This window comes from Callorhinchus milii, unplaced genomic scaffold (genome assembly GCF_018977255.1).
Source record: "Callorhinchus milii isolate IMCB2004 unplaced genomic scaffold, IMCB_Cmil_1.0 Scaffold5, whole genome shotgun sequence".
Taxonomy (NCBI): Eukaryota; Metazoa; Chordata; class Chondrichthyes; order Chimaeriformes; family Callorhinchidae; genus Callorhinchus; species Callorhinchus milii.
In genome coordinates, this window is record NW_024704746.1 from 50,007,141 (window position 1) to 50,024,061 (window position 16,921).

Consider the following 16,921-nt stretch of genomic DNA (forward strand, 5'->3'; position numbering starts at 1 on the left):
CTATATAGAAGTGCCCACTGCTAATATCAGATGATATGCAAGTGCTCACTGGTAATACACTACAAAGAGGTATTGTTAATATTGGGCTATACAGAGGTACTGTGGTTTGCCCTGAGAGCCACTGCAGACTCAATAACTGAATGGTCTCCCTCTGTGCTGTAATTTCTATGATTCTGTGAAGAGCTCCACAGTTGTTTGTCTCTCTGACCTCTCTGTTTGTCACAATTGAGAGAATGCTCCCAGCAGAAGCTTTTCATTCAGAACCCGCCAAGGACGGGGAACTCTAATTCATCGCTGTTTATGGCACAGCAAAGTGATACATTTTATCTGGGGGATTGTCGGACAGGTCACTGAGAGAGAGAAACTCCCTTCTCTTTTGTGAATTAGTGGATGCGATCTTTAACATTCACTCAAGCCATTACCTGTGAAGTGTTTTTGAGACATGTTTATATTCTAGACGCAGCATAAAGTGATTATAACTATTCTGTCCATTTGCAGCTACCACTGACAACTTCACTCTTGCTTCTCTGGACAAAAAAAATAACTTGGGAATGCATGGCCCATATATTGCACAGAAACACCTCTCTGTATACGATTGCGATGATGGAAAGATGTGGGAACCTTTGAATTACTATGCCATTGGTTCTGCAGACAGATGTTATGCTTGGAATATATGTGACCATCGACTCAGCTCAAACACAGGATACCGGTGAGTGTTAGCACTCTGCAATAAGCCATCTTTCTGTGTGGGACAGACTCACACAAAGGCACAAGATTGATTTGATGAAGAAGGCAATATCATCCCTTCAGACCACCCACCTTTCTTTATCCTCCCATCACAGCATCAAGCTGTTTTTTTAAATAAATCTAGTATCCTGGCCTCAACCACCTTTCCTGGCAACCTGTTCCAGTCAATAGTTCTGGGTAAAGAAAAACTTCCTGGGTTGTGCTGAAACTGCTCTTACCAACTCTAAACCTGCATCTTCTTATTCTGTTTTGTGTTTGTGGGACAGTTTTGTGTGCAACTGGCCCACAAAATACACAGTCACTGGACTTTACAGTTTATCCTGTGAAGCGCTTTGAGACATCTCAATGTGATGAGGTACGATAGATAGTACCTTATCAAATGCAAGGATTATTTTTATTATTAGAGTCATAGCTTGTTATAACTCATTACACATAATATGTATAAACTCTAAAACGTATGGGAATGCATGCCCATATATTGCTATATAAGCGAAGAGGGGGAAAGGAGAGGGGAATAGAAGAGGTGGGGACTCATATGGAGCATAAACATCAGCACAGACGAGTTGGGTTGTAATGTTCTGCCCTCATGTGAGATTACTCTGTGGGACAATGTAATATTTTTATAATGGCTTGGAGAAGCAAGACATGAGTTCATGACTTAATTACCATTGTCTAAAATATACAGATGTAAAGTTGCACAAGTATGAAAATGCTGCAGATACCCAGATGTCCTGATGTTTTCCAGCTGCACTCTGCTCACACCCTGTCATCAGGCCAGAGTCCTGCCACTGCGGTCTCAGGGTGTTTGAGATCACAGAGAGAGAGAGAGAGAGAGAGAGCACTGACTTGCACCTTTCCTTCTGCAGAGTCAGATACTTCCTGGTGGACCACAATCGAGTGGAGATAATGAGCACTAACTGGTCTGATGAATTCAGGACTAAATCAGGTGGGTTAATACATTAACAGCACAGAAACAGGCCATTTGGCCCAACTGGCCTGTGCCGGTGTTTATGTTCCACATGAGCCTCTTCCTGCCCTTCCTCAACTAAGCCTTCAAGCATAACCTTCTATTCCTTTCTCCCTCATGTACCTGTCTAGCTTCCCCTTAAATACATCTTAAATATATCTATCAATATAACCTATTGGTTAGAGCACTCGCCTCAAAAACAAGAGGATCTGGGCTCAATTTCCTGGGTAGGGAGAAATTTTAGCTTTACTGGAGGTGATAATCCATTAAAAATAAATAAGTAAATAAATACAAATAATAATTTGGTCACTCAATCCACGATTGTTTGTGGGACACTGCTAGGAGCAATTGGCTGCCGTGTTTCGCCCACATAATATACAGTATATTTTGTGACACGCTTTTAGACATCTCGAAAACATGATAAGGCGCTATATCAAATTCAAGAATTATTATTATTGATAATTATTATTAATAATAATGCCCCAAATGAAATTGATCATTCACTTTATGGCTGTTTGTAGGACATTGCTGTCAATAAATTGACTGATGCATTTGCATTCAAAATCACTACACCACTTTACAATAGATCATCATGAAGCGTTTTGAGATGTCATTGAGATGTCTAGCTCATCAACAGGATGTGGAGGCACATATTAGTGTCACCAGGGGCTAGGATTCTGGGATTCCTGACCAGTTCTTGTTAACCCTGGATCCAAGGAAAAAATTGGCCTTATGAAACTAGATAGAGGGAAATTTCCAACATTAAGGAATTCTCAGTAGTTTGATTTGGAGACGAGTGATGGGTTTGTGTGCGTTTCTGACTGACTTGTCCTTCCCCTACCAGCTCATCCATACCAGTCCATACACGTGGATGGTTGGCGCCGCTCAGCTGCTATGATCATCATCACAGTGCTCTGTATGTGCCTCCTTTGCCTCTTGCTCCTAGCTCTTCTGCTCATGTGCTGCTACAAGAGGAAGAGGTAAGAAAACAAAGTAGTTGCAAATATCTGATCTTCAGAACATCTCAAGTCCAGCTCTGTAGCCAGGCACCATGTTCCCAGCTAAGGAATCACATAAAGAAAAGCTGAAGCTATGGGGTGGGGGGTTTGGTGGGGTTTGTGTTAAATCCCAGCCTTTCACTCTTGTTCTCTCTGTCTCATTTTTTCTCTTCTCTCTTTCACTCTCACTCTGTCTCGTCCGTCGCAGGACTGGAATCATGATCAACAATTGGACCGGCTACAATACTCATTTCACAAAAGGGATGCACATACGTGAGAGAAGATTGGAAATGCAGCGGGGAGTCGAGCCAGACCACACTCCATTCTTCCTCCACCCCCAGGACCACTGCTTCAATGCTAATTACTTGTCAAAATCCTGGAAGCTCCCACCATACAACAGGTACCTGAGGAGAGATTCGTGAATGTCCAGCCATACAGCAAAATAACCATCACAGTAATTGTTTTTTAAAAGATTTAATAAAACTGTCTATTGCTAACAATAAGATTAAATGCAAAACAGCAACTGACAGGATCTACTCCATCTCCTACCAGCACTTCGGAGCAGGCAACGCTGTGTGAAAGCCTGGCTCAATGGGTAACACGCTCATCTCTGAGTCGGGGTGGTTGTGGGTTCAAGCTTTGAGCTTCTACAGTATATAGTCTTGCACTCTAGTGCAGTGCTACAGGGTGTGCTGTGTTGCCATAGGTGCCATCCGTTGGATGAGAAGTTAAACTGAGATCCAATTTTCAGGTGGATATTATTTGGGTGGCACCGTTCGAAAAGAGAAGAGAGTTTCTTTCTTCCAGTGTCAGCCGAAAATCCCCCAAATAAAACTGGTGATTCAGTTCACAGCTGTTTGTAGCGAGATTGAATTGATTTTTTGCTTTGTGAGCCCGTGCGCTCCCAATGGGCCAAACAGCCTTCAACCGCGCTGAAGATTTAATTGTTTCGATGTTTCCTTTTCTCTTCTCTGCAGTGCTGATGGGGGGAAGAGTCAGAGTCTCAGCAAATTGATGATCGATGATCTGTTGCACGCCAGTGACTCTTGGAGCTCTCGGAACTCAGACAAATTACAGACAAGGTACAAAAGTCAGGAAGCAGCTTGGGATTGAAAGACTAGAGGGTTTATGATCCCTTTGTTACAACCCTAGCTTGAAAACTGATTGGGATTTAGCAGCAGTGAGGAGGCACATCACTTACCAGTGATCATTGGGGTGTAGGGGGTGTAGGGAGGGAAAGAGCGTTACTCCCCGGTTTTCTAGCTGGGCTCTGTGACCTGCAGAAACCAACAACTTGTATTTATATAGCGCCTTTCATGTAGGGTAAAGTTTCACTTTACAGGGACATGGTTGTATTCCGAGCAATGGAGGGATGGGGCTATATTCATATTGGAAGAGATAGGATTTGAGGCAGGACTGAGACAGAAAGAGAAAAGGCCCTGTAGCTCAGTGGTCAGAGTATTCCCCTAAGAGGGGGTTTGATTCCTGGTAGGGCAAAACATTGGACAAGTTTCCTTACTCCACAGGCTTTTGTTTACCTAGCAGTAAGTACCAACCCGGTTGTTAGTCGATTGTCGGATCGCTTTTCAAGCGGTAATAATTTCTTCAAAAAAATGAAATAAATGATAAATTGGTCATTCAATCCACGACTGTTTGTGGGACACTGCTGTTCGCAATTGACTGCCGTGTTTTACCCACAAAACAATTCACCCACAAAAGTCAATTCACTTTACAGTATATTCTGTTAAGCGCCTTGAGACATCTAGAAGATGTGATAAGGTGCTGTATCAATTGCAAAGATTATTTGTTTATTATAAAAGTGAGGTGGAAGGGTAGAGGGAGAAACTTCCAGAGATCTGGGTGGAGGAACTGAAGGCTTGGTCACTGATGTGGGATGTAATGCGGGACACACAGCAAGCCTGAGTTAGCTTAGTAGAATGGGATGAGTGGAGGAGCGGGTTATAGGAGAAGGTTGGAGAGATAGAGAGGTGACATGAATTTGCAAGTGAAGATGAACACCTTGAAATCAATCCATCGGGATGCAGTGGAGGGTGGCAAGGACTGTGGAGCTGGGTGTGAGGAGTTTAAAACCCAAAGAATCGTCATTCTTGAGTCAGAGGGACTCTGGGATGAAGTTCCAGAGAGCGGGGGAAGAATGGCTGGAAGCCTGCCTGCCGAAGATGAGATGCACAGGACAGGAAACATGAAGCAGGTTGAAGCTCGCTGAGCAGAGGAAGTGGCGGGATGATCAAGTTTAAGGAGGAAGCAGAAATAGAGTGCGGTGAAACTGTGGAGGGTTTTGAACATTCCTTGATGCATTGGGATCCCTGAGGCACACAGATACACACACACAATTCACACAGTGTGGGTTTATTATCACAGAGGGCAAACCTCCTCAATAACAACAACAACAACAACAAGATTGCATTTATAGAGCGCCTTTCACGTCGGGAGGATGTCCCGAAGTGCTGGACAGTTAGGTCGGGACCCGAGCAGGGGGGAAATGGTTAGGGTGAGGGTAGGGAAGGGAGAGTGAGGAGGGGGTAGAGAGGGGAGGTGAAGGCACAGTTGAAGAGAAAGGTCTTGAGACCGGCCTTGAAGGAGGAAAGGGAGGAAGCAAGGCGAAGGCACTGGGGTATGGAGTTCCAGAGCCTAGGGGCTGAGAGTCTGAAAGCCCGGCCACCGATGTTAGGGCAGGAGATGTGGAGCAGACCGGAGCCAGAGGAACGGAGGGTACGGGCAGGTAAGTAGGGGGATAGTAGGTCGGAGAGGTAGGAGGGAGCAAGGCCTTGAATGGCCTTGTAGGTGAGGATGAGGATCTTAAATTCGATCCTCTGGGGTATGGGGAGCCAGTGGAGGCGAGCGAGGGTGGGAGTGATGTGGTCGCGAAGCCTGGTGCGGGACAGTACACGAGCTGCAGAGCTCTGAATGACCAGCAGCTTGTGGATCGAGGTGCCGGGAAGGCCGGCGAGGAGAGAGTTCCCATAGTCCAGCCTTGAGGTGATAGAGTTTCAGCAGCGTGAGGGGTGAGGTAGTGCCGTAGTCTGGCGATGTTCCGGAGGTGATGGAAGGTGGTGCAAGTTGTGGCGCGGATGTGGGGAAGAAAGGACAACTCAGGGTCGAACAGAACCCCGAGGTTCCTGATTGGCTTTGATAGGTGGAGAGTGCAGCCTTGGATGCTGATGCTGTCATCATCCTCAATGATGATGTGCCACACTCCCCCTCCCTACAAATCCCAGATGCTGAATGCACCTGGGGTTGTTAAAAGAAACAGAGGGGAGATGAGGAGAAATTTTTTCACACAGCAATTTTTTCGAATCTGGAATGCATTACCTGAAATGGTGGTGGAAGTCAATTCGATAACAACTTTTAAGAGAGGAGTCCTCCCCAAATAGATAATTATTTGGGGAGGACAAGTTTGCAGGGCTATGGGGAGAGACCTGGGGAGTGGGATTGATTTGGATAGCTCTTTTTACAGAGCTGTCATAGACATGGTGGGCCGAATGGCCTCCTTTTGTGCTGTATACTTCCATGATTCTTAGGACATGCTGAGAGAAATGTTCTTTGAAACAAAAACAATGTATTTCAAAAGATAAATGGGTGGTATGACTTTCCCAGCCTCAGAGTGTATATAGTCCTCGTCATGCGATTTGTATACCCAACACAGAGATTTGATTGAATGCTTTCTGTCTATTTTCTTCCAGCACAACCTCAGGCTCAGTGCAGACCAGATTGGCACACAATGATTTGGGGAAGGCTAGCTTGCTACAGATATGGGCACAGAATGACTTGGGTCAGGCTGGTTTGGACCAGACCAGATTGGCACACACTGACTTGGATCAGGTCAAATTGGCACAGAATGACTTTGCACAGGCTGGCTTGATACAGACCACATTCACACAGAATGGCTTGGGGCAGACCGGCTTGGCACAGAATGACTTGGCACTAACTGGCATAGAAAAGTCCAGATCAGCACAAAGTGGCTTAGTAGAGACCACATCGACACAGAATGTCTTGGGGCAGACTGGCTTGGCACATAATGACTTGATACTGACTAAATCAGCACAGAATGACTTTGTTCAGGCCAAATTGGCAGGGAATAACTTTGCTCACACTGGCTTGGTACAGACCACATTGGTTCAGAATAGCTTGACACAGGATAGCTTGGCACAGACCACCTCATCACAGAACACATTGGAACAGAATGGCTTGTCACAGATTGACCGTGTGGAGGTCAGTGCTGGTGTGGTGCAAGCTGACCACAGGTACGTATGGAACTAGTTTGACATATTTGGGAATGGAATGTCTGTGACAGTCTCTAATCCCTGAGCCAGGCAAGTCTGCAGCACTCCAGAGCACAACCTGCCTGGCTCACTGACAAAACTTGGAGGGGCAGACCAGTCACTGGGAGTTGGAGTTCTTCCCACTCAGTTAAGCCAAAGCCCAAACAGAAAGGGTGGTTCTAGCTAGACAAGCAGCGGGCTAGCTTGCCAAACGGTGCCCTCAATGGAAAGCTATTTGGTTTTAGCTGGGTAAACTCCAGCAGTTACTTCTACACATATTGTAGTGTCCCCAATCTCCAACTCTTACCAACCTGTACCCAATATACACCAAAATCAGGTGTACAGGGTGTTTCCAAAAAGGGAAAGCACATTCCAGAATTTCCACGTGCAGGTGGCATACATGGAACCAATGCTCTAAAGCATGTTGAAGGGTTTCTGTGTGTGTCAGACTCCTGGCTGACCATGAAGAAAAACATGTGTGCTCTGTTTACCCCCCGCTTGTGGAGTGGTTGTGTGTATTTGTGTTAAGGAATATCCTATTTTCAAACTCTTCACCCAGTTTCAAATGTTCATCTTTTTTATTCCCATGCAGTACTCAACTCCAGGAAAAAAGGTAAGAAGTAATGGCTTTGTTTGCTCCTTCCCTGTTCAGTTACATTCCACCTCTCTCTCCACGATTAATACTTCTCCCCAACCAGCTGCTCTCCCCCAGTCCAGTGCTCTTTGGCCGTGTGTTTGCCTGACACATATGCTCTCACACACACTCTTGCTATCTCTCCCTCACACACTCTCACACTCTCTCGCACTAGCACTCTCTCTCTCTCTTGCTCTTGCTCTATCTCATTCTCTTGGGGGGAGAAGATGTGAATCCCAGTGAGTGAAATGTTGAATGTTTTGTTTTTCAGATTCAGTGACACTTCTAGCTTGGTTCAGTCCATCAGGTGAGCACAATGCTTCCTGTCCCTTTTTCTTACTTAGATTTTGCCCTTCCAATCTCTAATCACGATGTTGCCACCCAGTGCAGGCCCACAGCCCTCACTTCCACACTTAAGAGCCAAGTCTCTTCTGGACCATAAGGTTAGGGTCTAGGCAGCAGCACCTACCTGTGCTGCATTCCAGGGCTTGGGCATCCCATTTGTGTCAGGCAAACACACAGACAAAGAGCACTAGAATGGCAGCACAGTCTCCGCACCCTCTTTCCAGTACAATGCAAACCTAGGTTCCTTCGACTGTGTTCAGTCTCTGTTACAGAGTGTTTACAGTGTGTTGAAACAGGATCATGTTCAGGAAACAAAAATTTGCTGGATTCCCATAAGCAAATAAAAATATGTTATCCTGGCATTTGATTGCGACAGTCTCAAAGCATTTAACACAGAATCTTTGTCAAGGTGAGTGATTGGACAGCGACTGCAAAGGTAATTTATACACAGTAATGTCGCACAAACCACCCTGACCTATTTTGCCTGGAAGATTGTTGGCCAGGAAACTGGGAGACAGAAACTCCTTTCTCTTTTTGAATATTAACTTGGAATCTTTAACATCCTCCTGTACAGGAACAAACCACAACTTTAATGACTCATTCCTCATCTCCTCAAGGGTTATCAAGGGGAGGGGTTGGTATTAGTTCACAGCATCTACCAGATCTGATGTCACCTCTCAGTTTTACAGTGGCATATCCTTCCCATAACCTGGGCAGTCACTTTTCCTTAAACCAACAAATACATTGGGCTTGTAAAGAGCTTAAAGAGGAGGAAAAGAATTAAGCCGCTGAAGCAACATGGCCCCCGTATTCGGGAGTAAATAAGAAACAATAGTTTCAGATTTCACCAGCACAACAGAGCACAGGTTCAGGGGTAATTTGTTATTGTTGTTGTAAAAGGTAACTTCAGGACAGTTGCCTAACTTCAGGGTAGTTGCATTTATTTCTTTACAAAGAGAGTAATTGATTGGAATTGGTCACTGGCACCAGGGAGGGTCAGGACTCATTACATGTCCACCATCATATCTACCTCACCAATGGCAGGCAAGAATTCAGCCATTATCATAAAAGGTTATGGGTTCAAGTCCCAAGTCTGGTCTTCAAACTCATATGGTCTAAGCTGACACCAATGCAATGCTGAGAGTGTGCTTCATTGTTGGAATTGCTGACCTTCGGGTGAAATGTTAAAGTGAGGTGTTGTCCTCTTGTTCAGGTTGATGTTAGCGATTTAGGCACTATTCGTAAAGAGAAAGGTTTCTCCTGGTGTCCTGGCCAACAGTCCCTCATCTTGAAGAAAATATGGTTATTCACTTTGCAGGACATTTCTGGGTACAATTTGGCTGCTAAGTTCACTCACAAAGCGCTGCAGTAAATTCTGTGAACTGCTTTGGAGTCCTGTAGCTCAGTGGTTGAGCACTCGCTTTGCAAGCTAGAGACCTGAGTTCAATTCCAGGCAGGGCGAAACCTTGGGCAAGTTTCCTTACTCCACACGCCTAATAATAATCCCTCCAAAAACCAAAAACAATAATAAATTGGTCATTTTCAATCCACAACTGTTTGTGGGACATTGCTGTGCGCAATTGGCTGCCGCGTTCGCCCACAAATATACAGTCAATTCACTTTACAGTGTGTTCTGTGAAGCGCTTTGGGACGTCCTCCCGACGTGAAAAGCGCTATATCAAATGTAAGGATTATTATTATATTATTATCCTCCTGACGTGAAAAGCACTGTATCAAATTATTATTATCACAGAGATTTCAGTGCAGAAAGAGGCCATTCACTATCGGCTCTCAGAGCAAAGTGTTCCTTCAGTTCTATTGCCCTGCCATATCACCATACCCCTTCAAGCCTCTATCTTTCATACCTTCAAATACCATTGGTCACCTGCTATCCAGAACTTCATCCTGGAGTCCCTCCAACTGGTTCGCTCCCCCCCTTATTCAAGTTTGTCTCTTGCTTTCGGTCATCTTCCTCCTCCCCACCACCAGCTCGGGTACCCAGCCAATTTATAAATATCAATTGTATTGGATTGAATTGTATTTAAGAACTAGTTTGATGCTATAATGGGATGATGGGTATGAGGTAGAAAGGGAGTCTGTGCTACTGTCTTCAACTGCCCAGAAGTCTAAGGTTTTCAGACTTTGGTAAATTCAGATGCTACATTTTGGACTTGATTTTGAAAGGACTTGAGAGATGAGGTCTCTTGAACACATGTTAGTTCTACACAAGGGATTATCCTCAATAACGAGCTTTGACTTTGTTCTTTCAGGTCTGGCGTTGTATCTGGTACAGCTCAATCTTCCACTAGGTACGTGTTCAAATTTCAAAATATGAGAAAAGAAAGAATTCCATCTTAACATCACCTATAACCTTGAAGCACAGTGGCCGTTTGTTGGACAGCAATGTCCCATAAACAACAATTCATCTGGAGGATTGCTGGCCAGGAGAAAGTCCATTCTCTGTTCAAATCGTATCATGGAATCATTTATGGTCATTTGCTCATCCAAACCTCCACTGCTTGTCTCCTCTCCCCACCTAACTCCAGACGCCCATTACCCCAAACCTCACAATCCCCCCACCCCCCCACCCAGGCCTCACCACATTGGTGGCTGAGCATTCAGGCATCACACCCCTAATTTGTGGAGTCCTATTGTGTAATAATAATAATAATAATCCTTGCATTTGATATAGCGCTTTTCACGTCGGGAGGACGTCCCAAAGCGCTTCACAGAACACACTGTAAAGTGAATTGACTGTATATTTGTGGGCGAACGCGGCAGCCAATTGCGCACAGCAATGTCCCAGAAACAGTCGTAGATTGAAAATGACCAATTTATTATTGTTTTTGGTTTTGGAGGGATTATTATTAGGCGTGTGGAGTAATGGAAACTTGCCCAAGGTTTCGCCCTGCCTGGAATTGAACCCAGGTGTCTCACTTACAAAGCGAGTGCTCTAACCACTGAGCTACAGGACTCCACGTGTATTGGTTAGAGCACTTGCCTTGCAAGCAAAATGACCCAGATTCGATTCCCGGGCAGGCAAAACTTAACACAAGTTTCCTTACTCCAAACACCTCTGTTTAACTGTCACTGTACAGCTCTGTGATGATAGCTGTATGGAGGGCGCTGCATAAAATGCATATTGTTGTTGTTCTTTATCAATAATTCTCTACATTAATCAGTAATTCACGTCATGGCTGTTTGTGTGATTTTGCTATATGTAAAACGGTTGCCATGCTTGCTACAATAATTATTCACTATCCATGACTGTAACTTCTATGTGGACTTTAGAAATACTATAGAAATATAGTGCTATAGAAATACTTCTTTCATTCCTTCATTCATTCCTTCACTCAAATGGGTTCATCCACAGTCACTGCACTTTATAATGTATATTCTCAAACATATGAAATGACCTCCTATCACACAAAAAAATGCTATATTAAATGTAAGGATGATAGTTCCCTTCCTCTGCTCATGGAAATGTGACACTTGCTGTTTGGGAAAGAAAGGAGGTGCAGTCAGATTGAGTGAATATATTCATTCTTATGTCTTGTCACTACAGAGTTATTGAAGTTGTCTCCTCCATGTCCTCAAGCTCCAGTGCAATTGGTAAGTGAACTTCAAGCTCCATTTTGTTCAGTGTTTAGGAATGAGCTGCTTTCTGAGCATAAAAGAGATGGAAATATTATGATGGGAAGCTTCAGAAAGGTTTGCGTAGTTAGCATGGCATGCGTGAAATGTGTAGTTGGCAGTGTTTTGTGAATGGCGCTTAACTTGGTCATGCGGCAAAGAAAAATCTCTTGCAAAGGAAACTGACTGGCTCCTCTAGGTGGCTTTTCTTTGTTTCCAACTGCTTCTGCTGTTGTCTTCTTTTCGGTTTTGTGTAATTTCTACTTTAATCAGTGCAAAGCCATCTCTGTTCTAGTCACACACCATTCTTTTCTTCACCTGGTTTGATAAACACCAGGGTCTCATATTACTGTTATCTGATGAGAGGGTGGTTTGAGAATGTTGCTTCATCATTTCCAGACCTCAGGCACATTCCCTCCATCTTATTATTATCTATCCAAACATCTTGCCAGAGAATCTACATTCAAAATGCAGAAAGACATTTATCTAACCTCTCCTTTAATTCTGTCTTTGATTATCCGATGCCCCAACCGGTGCCCTAATCCAACCCGGGGACCGAGGCCCATCTACCCCGGTCTGCGGGAGTCCCCGCCACAGCCATGGCAGCCATGACCGACTCTCCCAGTCACCAGCCAACCAGAGACCGGTTGCCGCATGACGCCACATCTGTCCACCAACTCTGAATCTCTCAGTCTGGACTGACTGGGACTATAACATTGTCCCCCGCCCCTCCCCATGATGACACTCACCGTTGCGCTAACCATGCCTCGCTAACCCACCCCTACCCCCGCCGCTTGCTTTTAGTCTCGGCGTGCGCATTATGGCTGCCGCCACCGACCCGAGCTGTTTCCCCACAATACCCCCACCCCTGTCCTCTACCCTCACTTACTCCCTCTCAGTCCTCCTCTCCCACCACCCTCCCTGACTCCTATCCTTGCTCGACCGTCCCACAGCTTCCCTCTACTCCAGCCTGAGAATCCTCCGTCGGGTCAACCGTGGGAGTCGCCACTGGCTGTCTAAAAGCCCTACTCTCGCCGCAAGACTCACCAGTCCCTGACCACAGGGGCCAACGTCTCCTTCCTGATCCACATCCCTACCCTCCCTATCAGTCCCCCCCCCTCCCACTTCTGAACTCCTACCCCTCTGGGCATCCTCCCACACTGACCTTTCCTCCTTGGTCACCCTTCTCCACAGCTCCCCCTCCTTCACTCTTGATTCACTCGCTCCGCTCTCTTCCCGAACCGTCTCCTACTCATGCAAATCCCCCTGGTACACCAGCCACCTCCGCTCCCTTAAAGCCCAGGTGAGATTCTCTGAGCGCACCTGGCTTAAATCAAACATAACTTTCTGCCGCCAGATTTGGCTGGACCATGTCAAATCCTACCGCCCCGCTCTCGCCTCTGCTAAATTATTGTTCTACTCCAAGACAATCTTGTGGAGGAAGAAGTTGGGGAGGCCAACAAGCAGTGAATTTGCATAGTTGAGCCTCGATGTAATGAAGGTGTGTATAAGGGTTTTCGGTCGCCTGAGGTGAGGAGGCCCTGACGGGAGTCAATCAGGAGAGCCTTGGTCTTGTTGACATTCAACTGAAGAAAGTTAGCTCTCATCCAGGACTTGATGTCTGACAGATATTCTGTCAGCACAGCAATAGTCCTAGAGTCAAGGGAGAGAGGTAGAGTTGGGTGCCATCCGCATACATGTGGAAGTTGACCCCTTGTCTGCGGATGATGTCACCAAGGGAGAGCAGATAGATGTTGAGAGCCCTGAGGAATGCCACACGAGACGGTCCGGGGGCTAGAGGAGAAGCCATTTGAGGAGATGAAGTCAAGCGGTGTGAGAGTTACTATCTGACCCAATCAAGGACAGCGCCTTGATCAAGGTGGGGGAGGGGGGCACTGATAGGAAGAGTAGGGATGTGGATCAGGGAGGAGAAGTTGGCCCCTGTGGTCAGGGACCGGTGAGCCTTGCGGCGAGAGTAGGGGATAGACAGATGTTAGACAGCCAGCGGTGACTCCCACAGTGGGCCCAACAGAGGAATCGCAGTCTGGAGCAGATCATCCAGAACTCTGCAGCCCGTGTCCTCTCCCGCACTAGGCTCCTTGTCCCTATCACCCCCATTCTTGCCCAACTCCTCTGGCTTCCCATCACACAGAGGATACAGTTCAAGTTCCTGGTCCTCACCTTCAAAGCCCTCCTTGGCCACCACCCCGATCCTCAGCTCGAGTCCGTAACTCTGTCTGTCCAGCGCCTTGGGATGTTCTCCTGATGTGAAAGACGCTATATAAATGTAATTTTGTTGTTGTTGTTCAATGGTCATTTCATGTATGCATAACTATAACTAAAGCATTTACCATCTCCTAAACCTCCGTAATCTTGAACACCAAGTTGTGAAGCTCCTGTGAAAAAGACCTAGTTTCTCCATTCTCTCTTTGCAACTAAAATTGCTAACCCCCGTTCACATCTCAGGAAATCTACACTACTTTCTCTGTCACTTTTATATCCTTTCTGGAATGGAGTGTCCAAAACCGTCCCCAATACTCTATCTGTTGCCGGTGTCGGCTCTCATCGAAGTCCAATGCTAACAACATTGCATCCTGCACTTTTGCCCAGATGTAGTTAGCAGTTAAAAGGAAGCAGTGATTGGTTATGAGATAACAGAGCAAGCGTGTTCTAGATCAGTGTCTGTTCCTGAAAGAGCTTTGGATTCAGCCTATCTGAGGTGCCTGAATTCCTTCACTAAGCTGAGACTGCCCAAAACCAACATACTAGCACTTGGCTTTCCTCCAGCAGAGTTGTGCTTCCTGGAGGTGAAAGGATTTCATTTTATTATTTGTCTTCATATCACTACCTTCATTTTTTTTTCCAACAGCACGTTCAACCAGTCCAACATTTAAGTGAGCAGCGGAGGGGATGAAAACTTGAACATCACCATGAGGCCCTGCTAAAGACTCAAACACTTCCGTGGTTCCTTTATTCCACGTGGTATAAATGCACTATCCAGCAGCACTTTTTTCTGAACATAATCTCTTTAACTCAAGCTTTGTGTGAACAAAGGCATTCATCTGTGCTCTCAATTGCAAGTTGCCACCAACCTTAGCTATGTCTCTTATATTGTAACTGGATCTATGAAATAAATCTGAGCTTCTTGGTCAAGCTGTACAGATTTATGAACGCTAGTGTGTGTAATTTAATTGCAATAAAAGCAAAATGCTTGACCATAAAGTGTGACGTCTGTACATCAAAAGAGAAAGTCAACCCAATATGCATGAGCTTTTGTGCTTTCCAAGTTCTGTTGTGTTTCATTATAGATGAAAATCTTAAAATGATTGCATACCTTGAGATCTCTCCCCTTGGAATTTTCACAGGTTAACCTGAATGTTTCTCTTCATGGTGTGACGCGTATTGACACACTCGTGCCAAAACACGCCGTATATGTATACAGTAATTGTAATTCACACAGTGCACCACTGGGCAGGTTTGAGTGGGTATACTGGAAGGATGAGATCAGATCCAAATCGATTCTTCATCCAACCTGATCTTGTGATCTGGTGAAGTCTCCAATCACTCCACCTCGCCCCCTCCTTAGCCTCCTTCAAGTCCTGATGTGAAAGGCGCTATACAAATGTAATCTTGTTGTTGTCTCACATTTTACTTGGGCGTCAAGGATCTTATACTGAAGTCAGGTGCTTGGCATCACTTGTTATCAATTGGGAAAGAGGAATTCACAGCACGAGGATATCATGCTCATTTGTAATATATCCCATTTTCATGTGAAATATGCAGTAGAGCATTAACTTTTTATATAAAAAGTCAAGTGCCGGTCTGCATTGCGAATTCCAGATACTCAGTCCTGTATTTCAAAAGGGGGTGGGGGGAACTGAAAAGCACTCTATCTAACAAGCTGCCCTACGTGAGGGTGTGTTATGTAAATGCAACTTGTTGTAACCGTGAGTCTATTTCTGCATTAAGGTCTACCGTAAGACGTTGTGAAGCACTATTTGGGACCTGCAGCAAGTTGAAAATGTTTTATGTTTTGGGAGAAATGCTTTATTGCTCTGCAGAAAAACACCCAGTTTGGGCTTCTTCTTGTTTGCTTCACACAAGGTTGTTTTGCATTTCGCGGTCCCTTGGTCTAGTGTTGAGGCTGGATACTATTGTCTGTGTCTGAATCATTTGCTTGAGTTTAATTGCGTTCTCCTCCTGATTCAGAAATCTTTATTTTTTGGGCAATATGAAAGAAAGGTTCCAATTATCTTTGTTGCAAAGTAAAGTAAAACCACAAAAGAGGTTCATGTTTCTTCAGTGTAAAAGGTAAATCTTGCCTTTGAGAGGATTTAAGCATTCGGAACTTATCTAAGTGCACCTATTCAGTATAAAATTAAAATGGCGCATTTCATGTCGGGAGAACATCCCAAGGCGCTGGAGAGTCAGAGACAAGCAGAGGGTTGAGACCAGGGTGGAGGGGACAAATTCACTGAACAGCGTCAAATGTACTCTCAAGACCAGTCACTGACCTGTTCTCGATCAAATGAGAAATCGATGTCCTTGTTTCTCACAGACGTTGAGCTAGTCAGGTTATTTCATAATAATAATCCTTGCACTTGATATAGCACTTTTCATGCCTTCTAGACATCTCAAAGTGCTTCACAGAATATACTGTAACATGAATTGACTGTATATTTGTGGGCAGAATGAGGCAGCCAAATTGCTCACGGCAGTGTCCCACAAACAGTCTTTGTTTTGTGTTTCCCACGATCTTATTACATTAACAAATGTGTAAAGAGATGGCTTTAGATATTGCAACGCGTCCCAAAGCAATATGCAACTTGGGTGTTTAATTTGAATATCGCCTTCACTGCAAACACAGGGGAAAGAGTTTGTAAAACACCAGCAGCTCAGATATGTAGTGACAAAATCTGGGAGCAAATGTGACAGCCAATTTGTGCACACAGCAATCTTCCATAAAGTCAATTATAATAATAATAAATAATAATAATAATAATATAATAATAATAATCCTTGCATTTGATATAGCGCTTTTCACGTCGGGAGGACGTCCCAAAGCGCTTCACAGAACACACTGTAAAGTGAATTGACTGTATATTTGTGGGCGAACGCGGCAGCCAATTGCGCACAGCAATGTCCCACAAACAGTCGTAGATTGAAAATGACCAATTTATTATTGTTTTTGTTTTTTGGAGGGATTATTATTAGGCGTGTGGAGTAAGGAAACTTGCCCAAGGTTTCGCCCTGCCTGGAATTGAACTCAGGTCTCTCGCTTGCAAAGCGAGTGCTCTAACCACTGAGCTACAGG

The 16,921-nt window shown here is 44.9% G+C and overlaps 1 protein-coding gene across 1 annotated transcript; it reads left to right on the top strand.

Moving 5' to 3' along the window:
* Positions 1-517: 517 nt before the first annotated feature.
* Positions 518-14,690, top strand: upk3b (uroplakin 3b). Its single transcript, XM_007910372.2, has 11 exons — positions 518-709; positions 1,614-1,693; positions 2,559-2,694; positions 2,921-3,112; positions 3,690-3,794; positions 6,417-6,977; positions 7,588-7,608; positions 7,901-7,936; positions 10,245-10,283; positions 11,540-11,586; positions 14,477-14,690. The coding sequence occupies exons 1-11, from the start codon at positions 552-554 to the stop codon at positions 14,503-14,505; spliced, it is 1,404 nt and encodes a 467-aa protein (XP_007908563.2). The 5' UTR covers positions 518-551; the 3' UTR covers positions 14,506-14,690.
* Positions 14,691-16,921: the final 2,231 nt, after the last annotated feature.